The following is a 21,290-nucleotide window of genomic DNA, read 5'->3' as shown; positions in this document are numbered from 1 at the left end:
TCCTAAGACTGCAGCCAAGCCTGTCCTGGTCCTGGCCACAACTTTACTCCAAATGTGCACAGCCCTGCAGGCACAATGGCTGGGGATAGGGAGGTTCGGAGAGGTAGAGAAATACCCATGAAGGAGAGCTAGAATTGTGTACATAATTGTGATCCAGGCAGCTGGGCAGAGCTCTGCTGGAGATTCTAATGCCCAAGATGGACCAGCAAGGCCAAACATTCCGAGGAATCAGCAGGTGATAACCCTCCAGCCTGAAGAACCAGAGGATGTGCTTCCTTCCAGTGGCTGGGAAGGGGTGTTTTCTCAAGGGTGTTTTCCTACTCTGGGCCTTGAAATCTTACATATCAATTCCCTCAGGACAAGCTATTGAATAGTGTGCTCTGATGGGGAAGGAGGTGTGCGGAGCTGGGAAGGAACCAAGAGGTGCCTGATGTGCCCCCACCCCACCCAGACGCAAGTTCACCTGCACAGGGAGGTATTGGCTGTTTTCTGCAGGCTGAGGGATGACCTTATCCCTAGGTTGTATGTCTGATGCAGCTGGTGCTGTTCCCAGAAATCCCAGGACCACAGGTCCCTCTGTCCCCACTTTGATATCCCCCAAGAAACCAAGATTTAAAGCTTTCTAACAATTCAGGTGCTTTTTTTTTTTTTTTTTTATTTATGAGGAATGTATACTGTTAGTCACTTATCAAGGGATACAACAAAGCAGAATCATAAAACTGGACTGCAGCCATCGTAGCACCCAAGTCTATGCTTGGGCTCTTCCCTACTCTCCTCTTGGAGTCACTGCCGTGACCCCAAAACCGAACAAATTCACTTCAACATAAAGGAAGTAGCTTCAAGCATTGACAGTTTTTACAAATGATTACTCAAAGAATGCACAATAGCTACAGTTCAGACAAATCAACTACAAAAATAATTAAAAAAAAGCTGGGGGGAAGGGGTCCTGCTTATTAAAGATGGGACAAAAACATGAAGAGAACAGTGGCGGAAGCTCTGCCTCCTCTGTCCTGTGTGATTCAGAGGGGCCTGGGGACGCAGTGAAGCAGGGCCTGATGACTAATTTCCAGCAGACACGTGGAGCTCAGGGATGCCTTGCTCTCTTCCTACAGCAGCAACTGAATACTGCAAGTTTGCTAGAGAAAATCGTGGGGGCTATTGGGAGATCTGATCTCTTGAGAGCCCCTGTTGTCCCCATTAAAGAAGAGGCAGCTGGGCAGAGCTCTGCTGGAGATTCTAATGCCCAAGATGGACCAGCAGGGCCAAACATTCCGAGGAATCAGCAGGTGATAACCCTCCAGCCTGAAGAACCGAGAGGATGTGCTTCCTTCCAGTGGCTGGGAACCACGAGATCTCTCTGCCCCAGATGTGCGGGTCAGCATTGATTTAACGTGCCTTCAGCAGACTCACAGGGCCAGGGAGCAGGCAGGCCCCTTCCACCCCAGAAGACAGGTGCCATTTTCCTACCAGTTCCTTGGGACACTTTGGTGTTCCGCAGAGACATCCTTAGTCTATTTTAAAAACTTGGGTTTCCTTATTTTGGTCAATTTTTGGTCAAAAGTACAGAGGGTGCAGCGGGCCCCAAGAATAAAAGTGCAAATGTGGATGTATCTACTGTTGAAGAGGCGGGCCAGACAGTGGGTGAACTCGTCCGCAGTTTGGGGTGGGGTGGGGACGGAAAGTCACCTGACGGCATTGGCCCAGCATGTTCCCAGATGAAGATACATTATCTACAGGAAGGAGGCAGGCTCAGGTCCCGAAGGCAGCGGCACCCCTGTAGTCCTCTTGAGCATGTCTGGCTGATTTAGCCCCAGAGCTGAACCCCAGAGAGAGGCCACAGGCTCTGACCACATGAGTCAACATTAGGTGCAGGTACAGACCAAGATCCACCTCACAGAGTTTGAAGACAACCTGCCCTTTCACCTGCAACTACTGCCCTGTTGCATGTCAACCCTGTAAGGATTCTCTAATAGGCAGGGAGACCTCTGGTCTGTGCCCTGCCCACGAACCAACTTCTGAAGCCATCTGGCAAAGTGAAAGTGCTTGGATACATGGAAAAGTACCTCTGAATTTTAAATCTGCTCAGTTATAGGTTATCCGTAGCAGTTAAGAATCAACACCTATATGCTGTGAGCTAGGCTGACACCACGGCACTCACTCTGGGCAATAGAGCGAGACTCCGCCTCACCAAAAAAAAAAAAAAAAAAAAAAAATCAACACCTATGGCATTCTTTTAAAACTCCTAATTTGCATACGACTTAGTCAATTTCCCTGGGTGTTGCTGTCATGAGAAATATGATGCCAGGTGGAACAGTGATCTGAACCAACATGATTTTTTGCCCTTATTCTTGCGAATTCCTGATTATCTGAGCAGAAATGATTTGACCTTCTAGGACTTGTCCTGGACTTTTTTTTTCCCCACCAGTTGTTTGGGGCCTATGGTCTTATACTCCACACTGGCAGGGCAAATTCTTAAGAATGTTCTAGGAGTAGAAGTGGCTGGAGCTTGGAAATATTCCAAGGAATATCTGTGCTCCCTGGGAAGTGGTCTGTGTCACCTGCAGGCAGGAACCTCAGCTACTGCTTGGGCAACTCCCCTGGCCCAGCCTGGCTGGTACTGGCCTTCGCTGCTGCCTGGGCAAGGGATAGGCTTCCAGAGTGGCAGCTTTCCCTGCCTTACCCCATGCCCCGCCCCCGACAAGCTGGCTAAAGTGCAAGATGGGAAGATCGCTAAGCATTATTTGCAGATTCTGATAGCACTTCCACTGGCACTGACTGCAGTTTTAAACTGCTGCCCTTGTAAATGTTTCATCAAATTCTTTAAGTTCACCTCTTTACCCTCTTGGGGAGGGGAAAGAGAAACTTTGATCACAAGGAAGGACTATCAGAAGGGGAGAAGGGGAAGGAGAGGGGCCTGCAGAATTCACAAATGAATCATCAGTCCCTGATATGACGCACACGGAGGTGACTGAGCCTAATCAAGAGGTCAGTGTAGCAAACACAAAGGGAAAGGAAATGGAAAAAACTAAAACGAAACTTCAGAGGAAATGGGCTATAGGCGCTCAGTGACTGCTTACGCCTTGCAGGGAAGGAAAAGATAAACCCTTTTCCCTCCCCTGAGTCTCTGCCTCTTCACATGGGAAAAGAGGCGCCTGACCAGACTCTGCCTAGCAATCCCAAAGAAAGCAGGGCAAATGGGAAACCAAAGTTCTCAGTAACTCCAACTGCGGGTGGGAGAAAAAAAGGAGGAGAAATAAATCCCTTGAGCAAATAAAAAGGAATGCTACGACCTACCTCTCTCTCACCCCAGTGTGACACACCCCTATCCATCTGTCACTGGATCATACTATACTGGGCAGAGATAAAAGTTCTTTTCCTCCTGGGGTTTGCTTATCCAGTTCCCATAGCCCATATCCTTCAGGCTTTTTTTGAAGTAGTTCTTGGCTATCTCATAGTCACGGGCAGCTTTCTTGGCCTCACCATAGGGGAGTTTCAGTAGATCCCTGCGGTAACGGAAGGAGCAGAGCTTCTTAAATAGAAGAAAAATGTTCTTTTTGGAGACCCGGGACAATTCATTCCGTGGCCTGGAGGAACAAAAGCATTCATTATTCACCTGGAACCAGGGAAGGTGGGGCCCGGAAGTGGAGAAACAAGGTAGGGTAGGTAGCTCTTAAGTTCTGAGATGGGCAGACATGTGGTGCACCCTTGCGAGTGAGGACAGGACGCCTGGCCTTGCCTTTGCTGCACTGTCCGTCTCCTTACCCGTCCACGGTGCCTCTGGTACCGTCCAGGATCTCCAGGTCGTAGCCGTCAGCCAAACACCAGTTGACGCTTGTCTCCTTTGTCTTCCCGGATTGCCGTTTGGAATCATATACACTGACTCGGCCAACCTAGGAATCCCAGAAGTGATGGGAGAAAGACGGAAACCTTTCAGGAATAAGATTCTGAAGCAGGGACCCAAGCCTCATAGGAAAGAGGGAGCGTGGGGCCATGATCTTTCTTCTTTATCTAGGATTCTGTTTGGCTAAGCTTGGGCAGACTCTAGACATACTACCTTCAGCTTGATTCAAACGAATTACAGACTAAGAGAAGAAAAGCCCTTGGCATCCAAGAGGAGGAAAGGATAAGTTCTTAGGGCACGAACAAAGGCTCGCCTTGTCCACAGTGCACATGTTTGCTCTGCTTTCAGGATTGGTTGAAAAGGAGAAACATGTCAAAGGCAAATAGAATGGGGTTATAGCACCTTGGGGTGGTTGACAATAAAGGGATGTCGTAGTCCATCCTCAAATGCACTCCCATCTCTTGTCACACGACAGCAAATAGCACGGGTCAGATGTCCTTGGCTGAAAAGGTAACCTGCGTACAAAAAAGAGAAATGTATACACCTGTGTTCGTACCAAATGCTGTTAAGAGGCAGAGGCATGTGGGGAATTTGGAGGTACAAAATGGAGTTGTCAAGACAGAGAAAAAGCCTTCTGATTGTGGCTACTCAGGATATATATGGGATCATCAAGTATTTAAGCACAACATAAGAGGTTCCAGGTAAGGCCAAGGACTGTGGAGAACAACCAAACTAAAGCGCTGCAGTTTTAAGCTGCTGTTTCTTTAATTCATCTTGAAAGGACTGGCCTGGCGTGTTTTCACTTAGGCTTGCCGCCCAACCCTCTCTACCACAGCAGGCTGGACACTCAGAATCGTTTCTGACGACTGAAGCAAGTTCACTTTGGAAAGGGGAAACTGGCAACAAAGCATGCAGTTTCCTGGGATTTGGGCATGAGGAAGACAGACTGGTTCCGGATCCCAAGGCAGGTCCCTTACCTAATGTGACAGATTTGAGATACACGGGCTGCAGGAAGTGGGTCAACAGAGCCCCTTGCAGGCCCAGCACGTTCCAGCGTAGGATTTTGTCACTACAGGACATGGTACGGAGTCTTTCCCCGAGCCGAATGCCATCCCACGTAGGCACAATGTCACTGGACTCCACAGGGATGGTGCCTTCCCCTGTGTGAGAGACTTGGGTCAGACCTACAGGGACCACTGGACCAAACCCCTCCTTGGCGTGGTGTTTGTACTCCTGGGGCTCGGGACACAGGCTACTCATTCATCCATTGTGTATACATTTCACAGTATCTACTAGGTGCCAGACACTAGGCTTGTGCTGGGCAACAACAGTGAGCAAAACCAAGTAAGATCCTTGTCCTCCTAGAACATTTGCCGGGGGGTGAGGGCATAGAAAGGAATGGAAAAGACACTAGACAAGTAAACCAATATATTCATACTTATTCTAGTTGCTAATAGTGCTCTGAAGCCTTTGAGGGAGCTATGATGGAGGACCACGGGGGGAACCTCCTGGGACAGAAGAGTCAGGGGGGCTGAGACCTAAAGGGGAAGAGGTGGAGTGTGTCAGACACACAAAACAAAACTGAAGGCCCTGAGGCAGCAAGGGGCTCGGTTGTTCAGGGCGCTGACAAAGAGCCCGTGTGACTATAGCACTAGTGGGGATGGGGACAGTGGCACAGATGAGGCTGGGAGATCACGGCAGGTTTGCTTTTCTATGAAGTGCAGTGGGAAACCGCTACAGGGTTGTTTTCTTTTCTTTTTTAAATAACAGCTTTATTGAGATATAATTCATATGCCATACAATTCACCCACTGAAAGCATACAATTCAGTGGTTTGTAGAATTTTCACAGAGTTCTGCAACCTTCACCACAGTTAATTTTAGAACATTTCGTCACTCCAAAAAGAAACCTACTCATTAGCAGTCACTCCTCATCTCCCTCCAACCCTCTCACCCCCAGCCCTGGCAACCACTAATCTGCTTTCTGTCTCTGTGGATTTGTCTATTCTGGACATTTCATATGAATAGCACAATATGTGATCTTAGCTGACTGGCTTTTTTCATTGAGTATAATGTTTCCAAGCTCATCCACATTGGAAGCATGTATCGGTACTTCATTTCTTTTTACGACCAAATAATATTCTATTATATGGATATATCACATTTTATTTATTCATCAGTTGATGGACATTTGGGTTGCTTCCACTTCTTTTGGCTATTATGACTAATGCTGCTATGAACATTCATGTGCTAGTTTTTGTGTGGACACAGGTTTCCATTTCTCTTGGGCAAATCCCTAGCAGTGAGCTAGGGTATCTAGCAGGGTGTCAGGACCACTCTGATGACTGCGGAAGTGTGGGCTCAAGGGAGCAGGAGTGGATGTGAAGAGACAGTCAGGGGACAGGAGAAGACAGGAGAGAAGGAGGAGCTAGTGGACCAGGTGTAAAATCAGCAGCGAGCTGCACAGGAGGGAAACCAGGCACGAGCACCCTCATCTGCCAACTCCTCAGGGCTTGGTTCTGCATCACTTTCTCTTCATTTCCTCCACCCTCCCCGAGCTAATCCTTCCTGTTCCCACTGTTGTGAAGATCCTACAGGGGGAGGACGCCCACGTTTTTCTTTCTAGCCAGGCTCTCTCCTCCGAGCTCAAGGTGGGCACCTCCACCTCCTATTTGATTTGGAGATTTCCCAGGTCTCCCAAACGAACAAATTCAAGATGGAACCTTGATCCTCCTACAGACCTCCTCCACTCAGATCTTCCCTCTCCTGTGAACAACACCCCGGTGCCCAGTGGCAATCCTGCAGAAGACTTGGGGCCCTGGGGCCTGGCAGCGCCCTTTGCGGGAAGGAGGGAGGGCCCATGTCACTCACCGTTCTCCACCTTGGTGCGGAGCTTGCCTTGTTTGGGGTTCTCAAAGACAGGGTAGTGGCGGGAATCTGTGCTTTCCACAGCCCGGTCACTGCAGGACTTGTCAAAGAGGGCACCATCTCCGCAGGGGGCGGTGCTGCAAAACAGGGGCATCTGTTCAAACTCACCTGTGCACATTTTCCCCAATTTCCTGGGGCTCAAGAACAGTCAGATGGGGTAGAAACACGGAATGTTTTCTGAGTACTACCACAGGATGCTGGAGGTGGACAGCAGCGTTATGTGAGCCCTTCTGCACCGGGCATGTATCTCAAACCCAGAGTGGATTGTGGTTTATTGTACAAGGTCTGATTTACGGGCCAGGAGCCCTCGGATACCCAATCCTGGGAGCCTGGCAGGCTGGCTCGGCAGCAACAGAGACTATGCAAACCTGATGTAGAGATGGAACGACACGGTCTTTTTTATTTGGAGCTTTTCTCCTCCCTTAGCAGGTTCAAATATACTATCCTTCGCAGTCTGGGGATTGTATTTCATTAACTCGCTGTAGAGAAACCTACAAAAAGAAAATCTGGTTAGGAAGACAGGTTCAATTCTGGGAAGAGCAGCTGGTTCTATAATCTGACCTCTATCTGAGCCCCAGGTAAGGAAAAGTCTTAATGGTGCAGACCTTTCACAATTTCTCAGGTAGAAAGAAGTGGTGGGAAATTCTCCTTGGGAGACCTTAGCCTTCCATAAAGCAAAGTTGGCCTTTTGGGTCAGTTTCGTTTCTGCTGAGGGCTCCTCGCTACAGTGGCTACAGGGATTCTAGGGCAGAACAAACTGATTCAAGGGCTACAGGAGGCTGTGGCTTCTACCCTAGTCTCTCCCGTCATAAATTAAAGAAAAGGTGAATTAGAGGAGAAAGCTGGCAGGGATGTTGAGGTTGTTCACAGGTCCTGCAATGGAGATAGAAGGCTGCCTCATTCCAAGGCCCTGAGAACCAAAAGGTCATTTTGTGTTTTTTAAAAAGGACATGAAGCGGAGTTAGTAGATAAAAGGACAGCACTTAAAAACAGGCCGAGTAGCAGGATGCAGCCCGGGTCACAGAGGAGATCGATTCCGTAAGACAGGTTCAAATGGACAGGCTAAGAGCAACGGCTGCCAGTCTGATGGGGCTTCAGAGGCTGTGCCGGAGCCCAGCGCCCTGCGGCAGCAGGTGTGGAGCAGAGCAGTGACGCTTGCTTCACAGCCGGCGGCCAGCCTGCTCTGATCTCGCTCACCTGATGAAGCCTCTGCGGGAGATGATTTCCGCGTGGCAGTCGTTGACAGTTTCTCCCTTTAGGCTGAGGGAATCTCCCTTCACACAGCGATTCCCTGGCAAGGCATTTAAAACAAAAATGGAATAATTGAAGGAAAATGATGATGAATAGGGTGAAGGCTGTTTGTTCTTAAAGCTTAAGGGAACAAACAGCCTCAAGTTATCAGCTCCTTGACTCCCATAGCCTCTTCTCTAGGATATTACGTGTTCCTCACTCTGAATGGGCTGTAGCTAAAATGAAATGTAAGTTTTTTGCCCCTGCCTTGGGGTCCCTGTCATAGACTCCAGGGGAAGATGACAAGGACTGGCTTCTGGGCACTGTGGGAGGCAGACGGCCTGGAAGAACGTGTTCCAGAACCTCACTCACCTGTCCCCAAGCTGACTACAACACCCATGTCCTCAGAGTCTTTCTTCATGATGATGGCAGCCAGGATCTTGCGGCCAAGCAAGGACGGCTGGAAACTGTTAGTGAGGGCGTTGAAGCACCGGTGGCTCAGCATGGCTATCTGGTCGTGGAAGGTGCTGCCAGTGAGAGGGAGCTGTGGGGACAGGAGGCTGCGTCAGGACCATGGAGCCGAGGCTGCGTCCACCATAGTCACAGTGGGCAGGGAGATCAAGTTCTACTTGATACATGAGCCGTCTTTTCCCTCTCACATCTACTGTCACAGTTATATGCTCTACTGAGGCTAATACTAAAGCCTAGGAATAACTCACATGACAGCAAGTCACGGCCAACTCCACCCAGACAGGAGTTAGCAGGAGCCCCCCCCACAAAAAAAGATAGCACCAAAAGTAGACGTCTTAACTGTCTTTGGCTGTGCTTCTGGGGACCTTGAGAGGAGGAGCAAAGTTCTTCTGAGACTGGCCCCTGTCACTGGGGTTACCTCTGTGAAACCCATGCGTTCTGCCTTCTCGTTCTCCCCAATCAAGACACGGAGAGCGGCATCTGCTGCTTCCTGCTTGCCTTGCTTCTTGCTGTGTGCGCACACGGCTGGGAACCAGCGACCCCCAACTTTTGCTTGGTAAACGAACCTTTGGGATGAGAGGCAGGGAATCAAGACAAGCAGCAGGCCTTGACAGCTGTTCCAGGGAAGAGCTAGTTTTCCTTAAGATGTGACCAGTCATACAAACCTATGGACTCATCAATCTTGACAGCTGTTTCTAAGGCAGCATTTTCCAGATTTTGGTCACTCATGAATTACAGTAGACAATTACAGTGTTAGATCCAGTATCACCTGCATTATTACTCCCCCCCCCAACTCTTTAAAAATATAGGCACATTTAAAAAAGAAACTTCATATGTAAATGGAAAACTCGTATCACCTGCCATAAATTGAAGTTATTTAATTCTGACCAGATACTGTTACCTGCAAAGGCTCTGGGCCTGTCTTTCCCATATGGAAGATCAGGAGGTATTAGAGAGTGTTTAAAGAAATACTAGCACCAAAGTTGGACTTTCTTCTTAACTTAAACAGAAATGAGAAGGGAATAACTTTCTCCCCACGTGAATCATTGTTACGTAACACACTGTGTGATTTTTCAAAGCACAATTCCATTTCCTCATTCACTTCCTGATTAGCTCAAGGGGACTTAACCTGTCCCCTTGACAGCAGGTCATTATGGCAAGGTCTGCCTTAGGCCAGGGAACCAAGCCTTTCTGAGGGAGTTATTTTTTGACTCCTGGCAGGCTTGAGATGGCCGTAGGGGTAAGTGGCTGGGTCTTGGGCCCATGAGCTCTGCTGACAGTAAGTGTACAAGTGGGGCAGGGAGGGCCCCATCGCTCCTGGCTGGGGATTTCCACAAACACAGAGGGAAGAGCACGATGGAGCAAAATAGTTTCGAAACCTACCAGACAAGGTGTTAAGAATCGTATCTTTCAACCAGATCCTAATCTACTGGCTAGGAACCCAGCTTTGGATAATCAAACTGCACATAACAGGGGCTTCAGTATCAAGATTTACCAGCTCAGGCAGTAAAAGGAATCAATCTTATGTTCAACCACACCGAGTTTCTCACTATTCCTTAACTATCCTAAGCAGGTGAATGTCTTCAGTCCTTTCTTTGCCCATGCCGGCAGGTTTATGCAGGCCAGTGGGCTTCGGTTCAGAATGAGAGGGAGAGGGGCAAGAAGAAGATGGAGACGGGGTCTGGGCTAAACTGTGTAGGATCTTTCCCTGAGGGATCCAGGAGAATCTCATGATGACTCTATGCATTTGAAAAGAATATGAACTCTTATGCACAAAGTTTTTTGGGTTTCTTTGAGACAGAGTCTGGCTCTGTTGCCTGGGCTAGAGTGCCGTGGCGTCAGCCTAGCTCACAGCAACCTCAAACTCCTGGGCTCAAGCGATCCTCCTACCTCAGCCTCCTGAGTAGCTGGGACTACAGGCATGTGCCAACAAACCCAGCTAATTTCTTTCTATTTTTAGTAGAGACAGGGTCTCACTCTTGCTGAGGCTGGTTTCGAACTCCTGACCTCAAATGATCCTCCTGCCTCGGCCTCCCAGAGGGCAAAGATTACAGGCATGAGCCGCCACACCTGGCCTTATGCACAAAGTTTTATATGTGTATGATATATATACATATATATGATAAAGTTTGTTAATTATGAATTAAAATCCTTCAGAGCTGTGCTGTCCAATATGGTAGCCACTAGCCGCATGAAGCTATCGAATTTAAATGAATCAAAATGAAATACAATTAATAATTTAGTGCCTCAGACACACTAGCCACAGCTCAAGTGCTCAATAACCACACCTGTGGCTAGTGGTTAGTCTTTTTAGTGGAATGAGTTAAGAAAGTGGAGACAATGAATACGAACAATTCTTTTGAGAGTTTTGGCTGTAAGAGAAGCAGAGAAGTGAGGTGGTACCTGGAAGGAGATACAGGGTAGAGGGAAGGTTTTTACAAGATGGGCATGGACATGTTTACAGGCTGATGGGAATGATCCGACAGAGAGGGAACAACTGAGGTGAGGAGATAACAGAAGCAGAGTCCTAGGGCAAATGAGAGGGAGCGGGGTCCAGGACGCAGGGACAGGAGGCAGGGTGCTTCCTTCACTTGCTGGTGCAGACACAAGGTACTGATGGAGGTCAGGAGGTGGCTTGGTAATGGGAAAATAAGACATTTCTCATATGATTATTGATATTTTCCCAATTAAGTATGAGGTAAGGTCATCAGTTTAGAGTGGGGAACTGGGATGTCAGTGGAAATCTGAAGAAAAAGGCAAAGGTCTGAAGTGGTTCTCTCAGAGTAGGAAAGAAAATGAAGCAGAAGAATGCTGGGAAGGGGGCAAGAGTGTGTGGGGAGAGGACAAGTGACAGTTCTTTATTACAACCTTCAATGGCTTTCTACTGCTTTTGTGGTAAAAGCACACAGAACCTACAAGGCAGGCCCTTGTGGGCCAGGGCAACCGTCTCCACTCACAGCACCAGGCTGCCCTGGTGCCCTCTGCTCCACCCACCGGGGCCTTCTTTCAGCCCCTTTACTAGCTCTGTTCTCCACCCACCGCCCACAGGATGTGTACTATGTCCTTTGCCTAGAAACCTCTGTCTCTCCCTCTTAATCATCCTTAAGGCCTCAGCTCAGGCATCACTTCTTGGGGAAGCCCTCCCTGCTCTCCTTACTAAGTCAAGTCGTGCTATAATAGATTCTCACTGCACCTTTGAAATACACATTGAATATGAGACCTTACATTTCTTCAGGTGACTGCTGGTTAATGCCTGGCTCCTGTTCTAACGCATAGAAGGTACTCCATAAGTATGTGTTGAATGAATAAAGTAGAGAGAGCAGTTAGAAGGCTACTGTGTTGGTCTAGGTGAAAGAAGATAGTGGCTCCAACTAGAGGGCTGACACTGGAGGTGGAAACAAGAGGAAGGGATTTAGGATAGAAATTGTAGGTATAACCAACAGAACTTCAGAATAGGCTGGCCAAAGGACGTGAAGAGGGATGGAGGAAGAGATGATTTCAGGTTGCTGGTTTGAGCACCTGGGTAGACAGCAGAGTCATTTACTGAGATAGGAAAGACTGGGGGAAAAAAAGGGCAAAAATCAAGAGTTCTGCTTTGGACATGTCATATTAGAGATGTCTGTCCAAGTCCAAGTGACAAGTAAGCAGCTGGAGAGAGGAATCTGAAGCTCTGAGTGGTCTCAGCATTTAGATATTAAAAGTCATTAAATTAGTTAAGGCTGCCAAGAAAAAGTGTTGAGAGAAAGGAAAAAAAGAGGATCCAGCATAAGTCACATTAAAAAGGAGGTAATGTTGTGTTATTGTATGAGATGGTCAATAAACGTAGCTACCAAGTCAGACAGCCATTTCCCCTCTCTATGCAACCTTCCTCGATCACCCAGGAGACACTGGCAGCAAGTCCTCTGTGTCCCTACGGCACACTGCATTTACCTCCATACGGCACATTCCAACACTGTGTTAGGGTTACACATCTGCTGCACATACAGAGGCAGCAATTTTTCATATCCTTCATCTAGTTCATAGAAAGTTCTTATATTCTGAATGAAAGACTGACCTGAAGTCCTAGAAAGGATCTTACAGAAGATTTCACAGAAGAGAATGAGGAAATGGACGGACTTATCAGATGAAGGACTGTGCTTAAAGATAAGGGAGGGCTTATTGAGAGCGAAGGATGTGAACTAACAGAAGAGCAGCTGGAGGGAGACCATGCCTCTCCTTTCCTAGGCGGCTTAAACATGAGCAGACGTATCCTGCCCGAGGGAGAGGGTAAGAGGACCTTTTCTGGCCCCCTCTAGTCTGAATGTTCTAAATGATCAAAGAGCTAGTTTTTTTTATTATGTTAAAAGCTCTTACATATCAATAAAGAGTACAACCCAAAAGAAAAGGACGAGAACAGGTGGTTCACAGAAAAGGAAATGCAAATAACATATAAACATGAATGAATGAATGACATTACTTACTACTGAAGAGAGACAAATTTGAAATAACAAGATACCATTTTTATGCGCTTTTCTCCTTAATGACTTTTCAAAATTGAAAAGCTGGATACCACGCAGATAAAAATTCAAACACAGTTAAGAGTATATAATAAAAGTGTCCCTCCTTCCGCAGAAGCAAATGTAGTTACCAGTTTATTTTAAACCTTTAAGAAAATATTCCATGCATATACAAGCACACTATTTTCATCTCTCTGCTCACTTTCTATCTTGCTTTCTCACTTTGCAATAGACCTTACAGACCGTTTCACATAGATGTCCTATTCTTTTTAATGGCTACTTAGTATTCCTTAGTGTGGGTTTACCATAGTTTACTTAACCAGTCTGCAAATGATGGAGCTTTAGACCATTTCGAGTCTTTCCCTATCATAATGCTGCAATGAAATTAATTGTACTTGTCATGTATACTTTGCGTGTGTATTGCCTGCTAGGTTGAAGGCATTGCTCTCTACCCTTGGCTACAATGAGGATTATGAATCACATCACTGTTGGTGTAAGTACACTGTCAAAGTACAAATTTAATTTGCAAGGTAAGACTGAGCACCTTTTTATTTATTACTAATTCATTATGTTGCTTTTTCTGTAAATGTATAGTTCATGTACTTTGTCTATTTTTCTGTTAGATTTTCTTCAGAATCCTTTATGTATTAAAGAAATTATCCCTTGGGCTGTTGTGTATTGCCAAGTATTTTTTTTCTCAGCTAGTCCTTTTACTACAAACCAATTTTTCTTATAGTCATATTTCCCAGTCTTTTTCCTTTAGGACTTTATGTTTTATCTTGATTGTAAGGGCTTTGCCACTACAAGGTTCTAAAAACATCCTTATGACTAGTCAGAAAACCGTGGCAATAAATAAATAAAAACATCCTTGCTTTCTATCTAGTGATCTTATGATTTCATTTATTTTACATATAAATCTTGCATCCACTGGAATTTAGGTATAGGGAAAGACACACAGGCTCTGCTTTTTAAAAAAATTTTATTTTATTCTTTTTTTTTTGAGACAGAGTTTCGCTCTGTTGCATGGACTAGAGTGCAGTGGCATCATCATAGCTCACTGCAACCTCAAACTCCTGGGCTCAAGTGATCCTCTTGCCTTAGCCTCCTGAGAAGCTGGCAATACAGGTGTGTGCCATGACATCTGGCTAATTTTTCTATTTTTAGTAGAGACGGGCTCTCAGTCTTGCTCAGGCTGGGCTCGAACTCCTGAGCTGAAGCAGTACTCCTGCCTCGGTCTCCCTGAGTGCTAACATTACAGGCGTGAGCCCAGCCTTGTTTTTTTTTTTTTTTTTTAAAGATGGACGGTCAGCACTGCCAACATCATTACTGAATAACTCATCGTCTCCTCATTGATTTGAAGCCTAATCTTTACATGTACAAAATTCCCACTCATATTTATCTATACTTTTAGGTGCTCCATTCTGTTCTACTCATCTGCCCTTCTATCCACATGCCAGCATAACACTATTTTAATGTCTGCTAGGGCCAATATGCTTTATTGCTCCTTTTTCAGAATTTTCTTAGCTATTCTTGCAAATTTATTTATCATATGAACTTCAGAATCAAGTTTTCTAGTTATAAAATAAATTCTACTAGCATTTTTATTGGGATCACAATAAATGTATAGATTAATCTGGGCACAACTGCCATCTTTAAAATAGATTTTCCTATCTAATAATAGAGTATTTTCCCCCCATTTAATCAAGTCTTCCTTTATATCTTTCATTAGCATTTTACTTAATATAGTGCCTATATTGAGTATATATGTCCTATTAGGACTGTGCCTAGGTAGTTTATTTATTTATTTATTTATTTATTTTTTTGGAGACACAGTCTCACTCTGTTGCCTGGGCTAGAGTGCCATGGCATCAGCCTAACTCACAGCAACCTCAAACTCCTGGGCTCAAGCAATCCTCCTGCCTCAGCCTCCCGAGTAGCTGGGATTACAGGCATGCGCCACCATGCTCGGCTAATTTTTTCTACATATTTTTAGTTATCCAGATAATTTCTTTCTAATTTTAGTAGAGACGGGGTCTTACTCTTGCTCAGGCTAGTCTCGAACTCCTGACCTCGAGCGAGCCTCCTGCCTCGGCCTCCCAGAGTGCTAGGATTACAGGCGTGAGCCACCTCGCCCAGCCGGCCATTTATCTTTTTAACTGCTATTGTAATGGTATTTTCTTCCATCACATTTTCTAATTGCTAATTGCATATACAGAAAAGCTCTTGATTATGATACATTATTTTGTAATCCTCTGCGTTCCTAAGTTTTTTTCTTTAGTTTTCTCATGAGTATTCGAAGTATACAATCATATTATCTGCCAATAATGATAACTTTACTCTCTCCTTTTTAATACTAGTTTCTTTCTCTTGACTAATTGCATTGGCCAGTAATTCCAGAATAAGTTTCAATAATCATGACACTGGCATCCACATCTTCCTCCTGACCTTAATGGGAACAGTTCTAGGTTCATTAAGTAGGCTGCTGGCTTTTGACTTCAGATATGTATTTTTTAATCATGCTAAGGAGGAATTCAATAATTCCTATTTTATTGACAGCTTGGTTTTTAAAACTCTGAATGCATGCTGAAATTTACTAACTGTCTTTCTGGAGTTTCTCAAGATGACTATGTGGTTTTCCTCTTTTGACCTATCAATATGGCAAATAATAATAATAATCCTAATGTAATCTTCACACTGTACTGAGATACCATTTTTCATATTTTAGAATGCAAAGATAAACATTTTGATAATACCATATTGGTCAGGATATAGCCAGGGAAGAGCCATTCTTATGCAGATGGTCTCAACTTACAATGGTTCAACTTATGACTCGGTGTGAAAGCAATAAATATTCAATGGAAATTATACTTTGAATTTTGATCTTTTCCCAGGCTAGATGAGCTGCAGCTCACAGCCACATGATCATGAGGACAGACAACTGATATTCTAAAGCATATTAAATGCATTTTTTACTTACGACATTTTTAACCTATGATGGGTTTACTGGGATGTAACCCCATCCGAAGTCAAGGAGCATCTGTATATTGTTGGTGGAAGTATAAACTGGTGTACTGTCATTGGAAGAAAAGTTGGCAATCTTTACTAAAATTTTAAATACTCATAAACATGTTATTTATTGCAGCATTGTTTATAATAACAAAAACTTGGAAACAATCCAAGTATTCCTCAATGGAGGCTGGTTTAATAAATCATAATAAATCCATGTACTCTAACACTATACTTTGTGGCTATATTAAAAGAATATAGGGTGATAATTGAAAGCTCTCCAAGATAATAAATACAGTCATGTGTAAAAAGCAAGCTATAGATCAATACATATATGTACCTCTGTATAATAAACAGGGAGATAATGCTTGCTTATATTTATATGAAGGCACTCAGGAGGAATATATAATAATGTGTGTGTGTGAGATAAGTTGAGAACTAGGCCAAAAGTAGACTGAGAATGAGCTTTTTATATTTTTTATTTTTAAATTATTTTATTTAAAAATATTATAAAAATCCAATTCTTTTTTTTTTTCTTTTTAACAATTAGACCACTAGGGATATATTTTTTATTTTTGGATAATATACTTTAAATAGCCTATTACCTATACAAAAAAAAAAAAAACCCTTAAAAAAGACACATAGCCATTGGCCTAGAAATTTCACTCCTAAAAACTTATACTATATGCAATTTTGCACACGTAAGCAAAGATACACAGTACAAGGCTATTCACCGTAGGAGTGTTTCTATTTTTTTTTTTTATTTTTTTATTTTTATTTTTTTTTTTTGAGACAGAGTCTCGCTCTGTTGCCCGGGCTAGAGTGAGTGCCATGGCGTCAGTCTAGCTCACAGCAACCTCAAACTCCTGGGCTTAAGCGATCCTACTGCCTCAGCCTCCCTAGTAGCTGGGACTACAGGCATGTGCCACCATGCCCGGCTAATTTTTTGTATATATATATTTTAGTTGTCCATATAATTTCTTTCTATTTTTGGTAGAGACGGGGTCTCGCTCTTGCTCAGGCTGGTCTCGAACTCCTGACCTCGAGCGATCCACCCGCCTCGGCCTCCCAGAGTGCTAGGATTACAGGCGTGAGCCACCGCGCCCGGCCTAAGGAGTGTTTCTAATAGCAAGACCAAAACAACCTAAATGTCATTGGAAGTTAGTTAAATAAATTATGCCAAATGGGAGCTTAAAGGGAATGGCAACATTCTATTTCTTAAACTGGGTGGTGGTACATGGGTATCCATTTTAGAAAAGGCCTTTTATATCTCTTATTTAATAAGTAATTTTAAAATTATAATAATCTATCAAATGAAATATTATGCAGCTGTGCAAGAGAGTCTGGTAGCTCTATATATGCTGATTTGTAATGATCTCTAAGACACATTGGTAAGTAAAGGAGTCAAGGTGTAAAACAGAAGATACAATATATACTGATTTTGTTTAGAAAAAAGGAAAATGTGCTAGTTATGCACAGAAATTTCTAGAAGGACTAAAAAAATTGGTACAATCATGCAGCATGTTTCAGTCAATGACAGATCACACATAAGATGGTGGTCCCATAAGATTATAATGGAGTTGAAAAATTCCTATTGCCTAGTGACATCATTGCTTCTGTAATGTCATAGTGCAATGCATTGCTCACATGTTGTGCTAATGCTGGTCTAAAGAAACCTACTACACTGCCAGTCATATAGTACATAATACTTGATAATGATATCAACGACTATGTTACTGGCTTATGTATTTACTTTACTGTACTTTTTACCATTTTAAAAAATATTTTTTATTATTATTTTTTAAATAGAGATGGGGTCCTGGCCGGGCGCGGTGGCTCACGCCTGTAATCCTAGCACTCTGGGAGGCCGAGGCGGGTGGATCGTTTGAGCTCAGGAGTTCAAGACCAGCCTGAGCAAGAGCGAGACCCCGTCTCTACTAAAAATAGAAAGAAATTATATGGACAACTAAAAATATATACAGAAAAAATTAGCCGGGCATGGTGGCGCATGCCTGTAGTCCCAGCTACTCGGGAGGCTGAGGCAGAAGGATCGCTTGAGCCCAGGAGTTGGAGGTTGCTGTGAGCTAGGCTGATGCCACGGCACTCTAGCCTGGGCAACAGAGTGAGACGCTGTCTCAAAAAAAAAAAAAAAAAAAAGAGATGGGGTCCTGCTATGTTGCCCAGGTGGTCTCGAACTCCTGGGCAGAAGCAATCCTTCTGCCTCGGCCTCCCAAAGTGTTGGGGTTATAGGCGTGAGCCACTGCACCCACCCTATCATTATTTTAGTGTACTCCTTCTACTTCTTAAAAAGTTAACTGTAAAACAGCCTCAAGCAGGTCTTTTGGGGGTATTTCAGAAGGCATTGTTATCATAGGAGATGACCATTCCGTGAGTGTTACTGCCCCTGAAGACCTTCCAGTGGGACAAGATGTAGAGGTGGAAGACAGTGATAGTGATGATCCTGTCTGCGCACAGGCCTAGGCTAGTATGTGTGTTTGTGTCTTAGTTTTTAACAAAAAAATTTAAAAAGTAAAAAAATATTTTAAAAATGGAAAAAAGCTTATAGAATATGGATATAAAGAAAGAATATTTTGTATAGCTGTATAATGTGTTTGTTTTAAGCTGAGTGTAACTACAAGAGTTAAAAAGTTAAAAAAATTTAAAAGTTTATGAAGTAAAAAAGTTACAGTAAGCTGAGGTTACTTTATTTTTAAAGACAGAAAGAAATTTTTCATAAATTTAGTGCAGCCTAAGTGTACAGTGTTTATAAAGTCTACAGTGGTGTACAGCAATGCCCTAGGCTTTCCCATTCCCTCACCAACCGCTCACTGACTCACCCAGAGCAACTTCCAGTCTTGCAAGCTCCACTCATAGTAAGTGCCCTATACAGGTGTACCATTTTTTATCTTTTATACTATATTTTTACCATACTTTTTCTATATTTAGGTAAGTTTAGATACACAAATACTTACCATTGTGTTATAGTTGCCTACAGTATTTGGTACAGCAACATGCTGTACAAGTTTGTAGCCTAGGAGCAAAAGGCTATACCGCACAGGCCAGGTGTGGACATGCCACCTGCGTTTGTGGGAGTTTACCATGTGCACAAGGATGAAATCACCCAACGACTCATTTCTCAGAATGTACGTGTCCCTGTCATTAAGCAATGAGTCTGAAGAAGGAAATTAGATGTCTGGGATAGAAATGAGACTTTTCATTGTATATTTTTTCAATCAGTTTGAATGTTTTTCTATGTGTGTGTGTATATATATATATATATCCCTTTAAAAATTAAAATTAGTTAAAAAATTAAAAAAGATCATGCTCACTGGAAGAGAGATTATATCCTCTAGACAGCTGATCCAATGTCTTCTAAGAGGCTGTGGCGACAGGGCTGGACTTGTTTCCCTTCTGTCATTCACAGCTAATGCATATCCTTTCTTTCCCCGGGTTACAAGCCACCCCCACCCGGTGACACATGGCTGTAGCCAGGACTGGGACACTCACTTGGGCTCGTGAGGAGGTCCGGATTGGTCAATCAACTTGAATTCGGCAGCAAAGCCATGGGAGCGGGCGTACTCTAATAGGCCGCCCACAGGGTTGGTGTTCAGGTATCTGACGAGCTCGCCAATCCTCCTGACCTTGCTGGGCATTACAGATTCCAAGTTATCAAGTGATTCGGTGTTCGTACCTCCAGGCTAAAGGAAAATTAATCAAACAAAGAGGAATCATAAACACTCACGGAAACTTTGACGGACTCATAGGCAATCCTAAATGACCTGTTGCTAAAAACGACCTGTATCTTTTGAGCAGGAAGACGACCCCACCTGGTCATCAGAACCTGTGGAGTTGGTCGCCTCGCTATGCAGGGCCTTCATGGCTTCCTCTGCGGCCATCTGCTTTGCCACTTTCTTGCTGGGGGCGCTCACGGTGGGGAAAGTTTGGGCTCCCACCGCAACACAGTACTGGAACCTGACAGGAGATGAAGAGAGCAGAAGGATTCAATGGTTTTGACTGAGGAGACTGCTAGCCTTTGTCAGCCTGTCAGCCGTTACTACTTGTAACTTCCTCGCACACGTCACCTTTGTGTAGTCACTTCTCACGCAGTCACATCTGCCTTGACCAGCCAGTGTCCCTCACCCACCTCCTGCCCTCAGTGTCTCTTCTCTTAGCCTGGCTGATCCCTCAACATTTAAGCATCAAGCCAGTTTTACCTCCTCCAAGAACCCTTCTCTTTTTTTTTTTTTTTTTTTTTTGAGACAGAGTCTCGCTCTGTTGCCCGGGCTAGAGTGAGTGCCGTGGCATCAGCTTAGCTCACAGCAACCTCAAACTCCTGAGCTTAAGCGATCCTTCTGCCTCAGCCTCCCGAGTAGCTGGGACTACAGGCATGTGCCACCATGCCCGGCTAATTTTTTTCTATACATATTTTTAGTTGGCCAGATAATTTCTTTCTATTTTTTTTTTAGTAGAGACGGGGTCTCGCTCTTGCTCAGGCTGGTCTCGAACTCCTGAGCTCCAGCGATCCGCCCACCTCGGCCTCCCAGAGTGCTAGGATTACAGGCGTGAGCCACCGCGCCCGGCCAGAACCCTTCTCTTGAACATCTAAGTTTACAGACTCACATATAGAGAGCTTCTCAGGTCCGGTACCTGTTTGTCCCACCAACAGTAACCTCCAAGCCATGGACTTCCCCAGTGCTTGGTTCCTTTAATTCCTAATCCCAGATTCTCTGCTCCATGAGCAGCACTCAGGCCCTCAAGGCCCCGCTTTCCCCATTTTGAAACAGAAAAAATTGCTCAGTGAAATAACTGGCCATCTCTGAGAAGCCAAGGAGGAAAATGTGTCTTTTTCCTTTTGCGAAAACCTCAGCCGAGATACGTGACACGGGGACATACTTGGGGTCATGGGCAGGGCCTTCTTTGGACAGGAGACGGAATTCACAGGAGCTCCCCAATTTGTGCATGCACTCAAGCAATGTAGTGACAGGGCTCTTCCCAGAAAACGAGGATATTGTTGGAGGAGTGGTGGGCTGGGACTCTGCAGTCTGGAGGAGATGAGACAAGAAGAAAACAAAACTAAGAAAACACTAGTTAGTCCATCATGGAAGAGGGGAAGGGGATGGAAGAATTTCTTTTGACTAAATGTTAAGGGACTGGCTTTCCAAAGGAAAAGGGGCTGTGGGAGGGTTTTCTAGGCATTGCAGCAAAGCGTAAGTTATTTAAACATTCTGGCTCCCATTTCTCATTTTCCAAGAGAGGAGATTGGACTCGATAATCTTTCAGGTCTCTTTCAACACAGAAATTCTGTAAATCCAGTTATGCT

General features: G+C 44.6%; 1 protein-coding gene across 3 annotated transcripts in view; it reads right to left on the bottom strand.

Annotated features, from left to right (window-relative positions):
* Positions 1-670: 670 nt before the first annotated feature.
* The window catches only part of ADAR (adenosine deaminase RNA specific), a 30,334-nt gene continuing 9,714 nt past the window's right edge, over positions 671-21,290 (bottom strand). Inside the window, exons 4-15 of one of the 3 annotated variants that reach the window (XM_069480526.1) lie at positions 20,864-21,012; positions 19,798-19,942; positions 19,478-19,668; positions 8,809-9,034; positions 8,370-8,541; positions 7,965-8,058; positions 7,136-7,258; positions 6,711-6,844; positions 4,819-5,001; positions 4,244-4,356; positions 3,763-3,890; positions 671-3,584 (exon numbers count right to left, since the gene is read on the bottom strand). In XM_069480526.1, the coding sequence (XP_069336627.1) occupies positions 3,347-3,584; positions 3,763-3,890; positions 4,244-4,356; positions 4,819-5,001; positions 6,711-6,844; positions 7,136-7,258; positions 7,965-8,058; positions 8,370-8,541; positions 8,809-9,034; positions 19,478-19,668; positions 19,798-19,942; positions 20,864-21,012 (1,896 nt within the window). In that variant the 3' untranslated portion in view covers positions 671-3,346. The remainder of the gene's footprint in view (positions 3,585-3,762; positions 3,891-4,243; positions 4,357-4,818; positions 5,002-6,710; positions 6,845-7,135; positions 7,259-7,964; positions 8,059-8,369; positions 8,542-8,808; positions 9,035-19,477; positions 19,669-19,797; positions 19,943-20,863; positions 21,013-21,290) is intronic. The other 2 variants (XM_069480524.1, XM_069480525.1) reach the window with 2 other exon arrangements.

Source organism: Eulemur rufifrons, chromosome 8, assembly GCF_041146395.1.
Source record: "Eulemur rufifrons isolate Redbay chromosome 8, OSU_ERuf_1, whole genome shotgun sequence".
Classification (NCBI taxonomy): Eukaryota; Metazoa; Chordata; class Mammalia; order Primates; family Lemuridae; genus Eulemur; species Eulemur rufifrons.
This window is presented reverse-complemented; position numbering and strand designations above follow the sequence as displayed.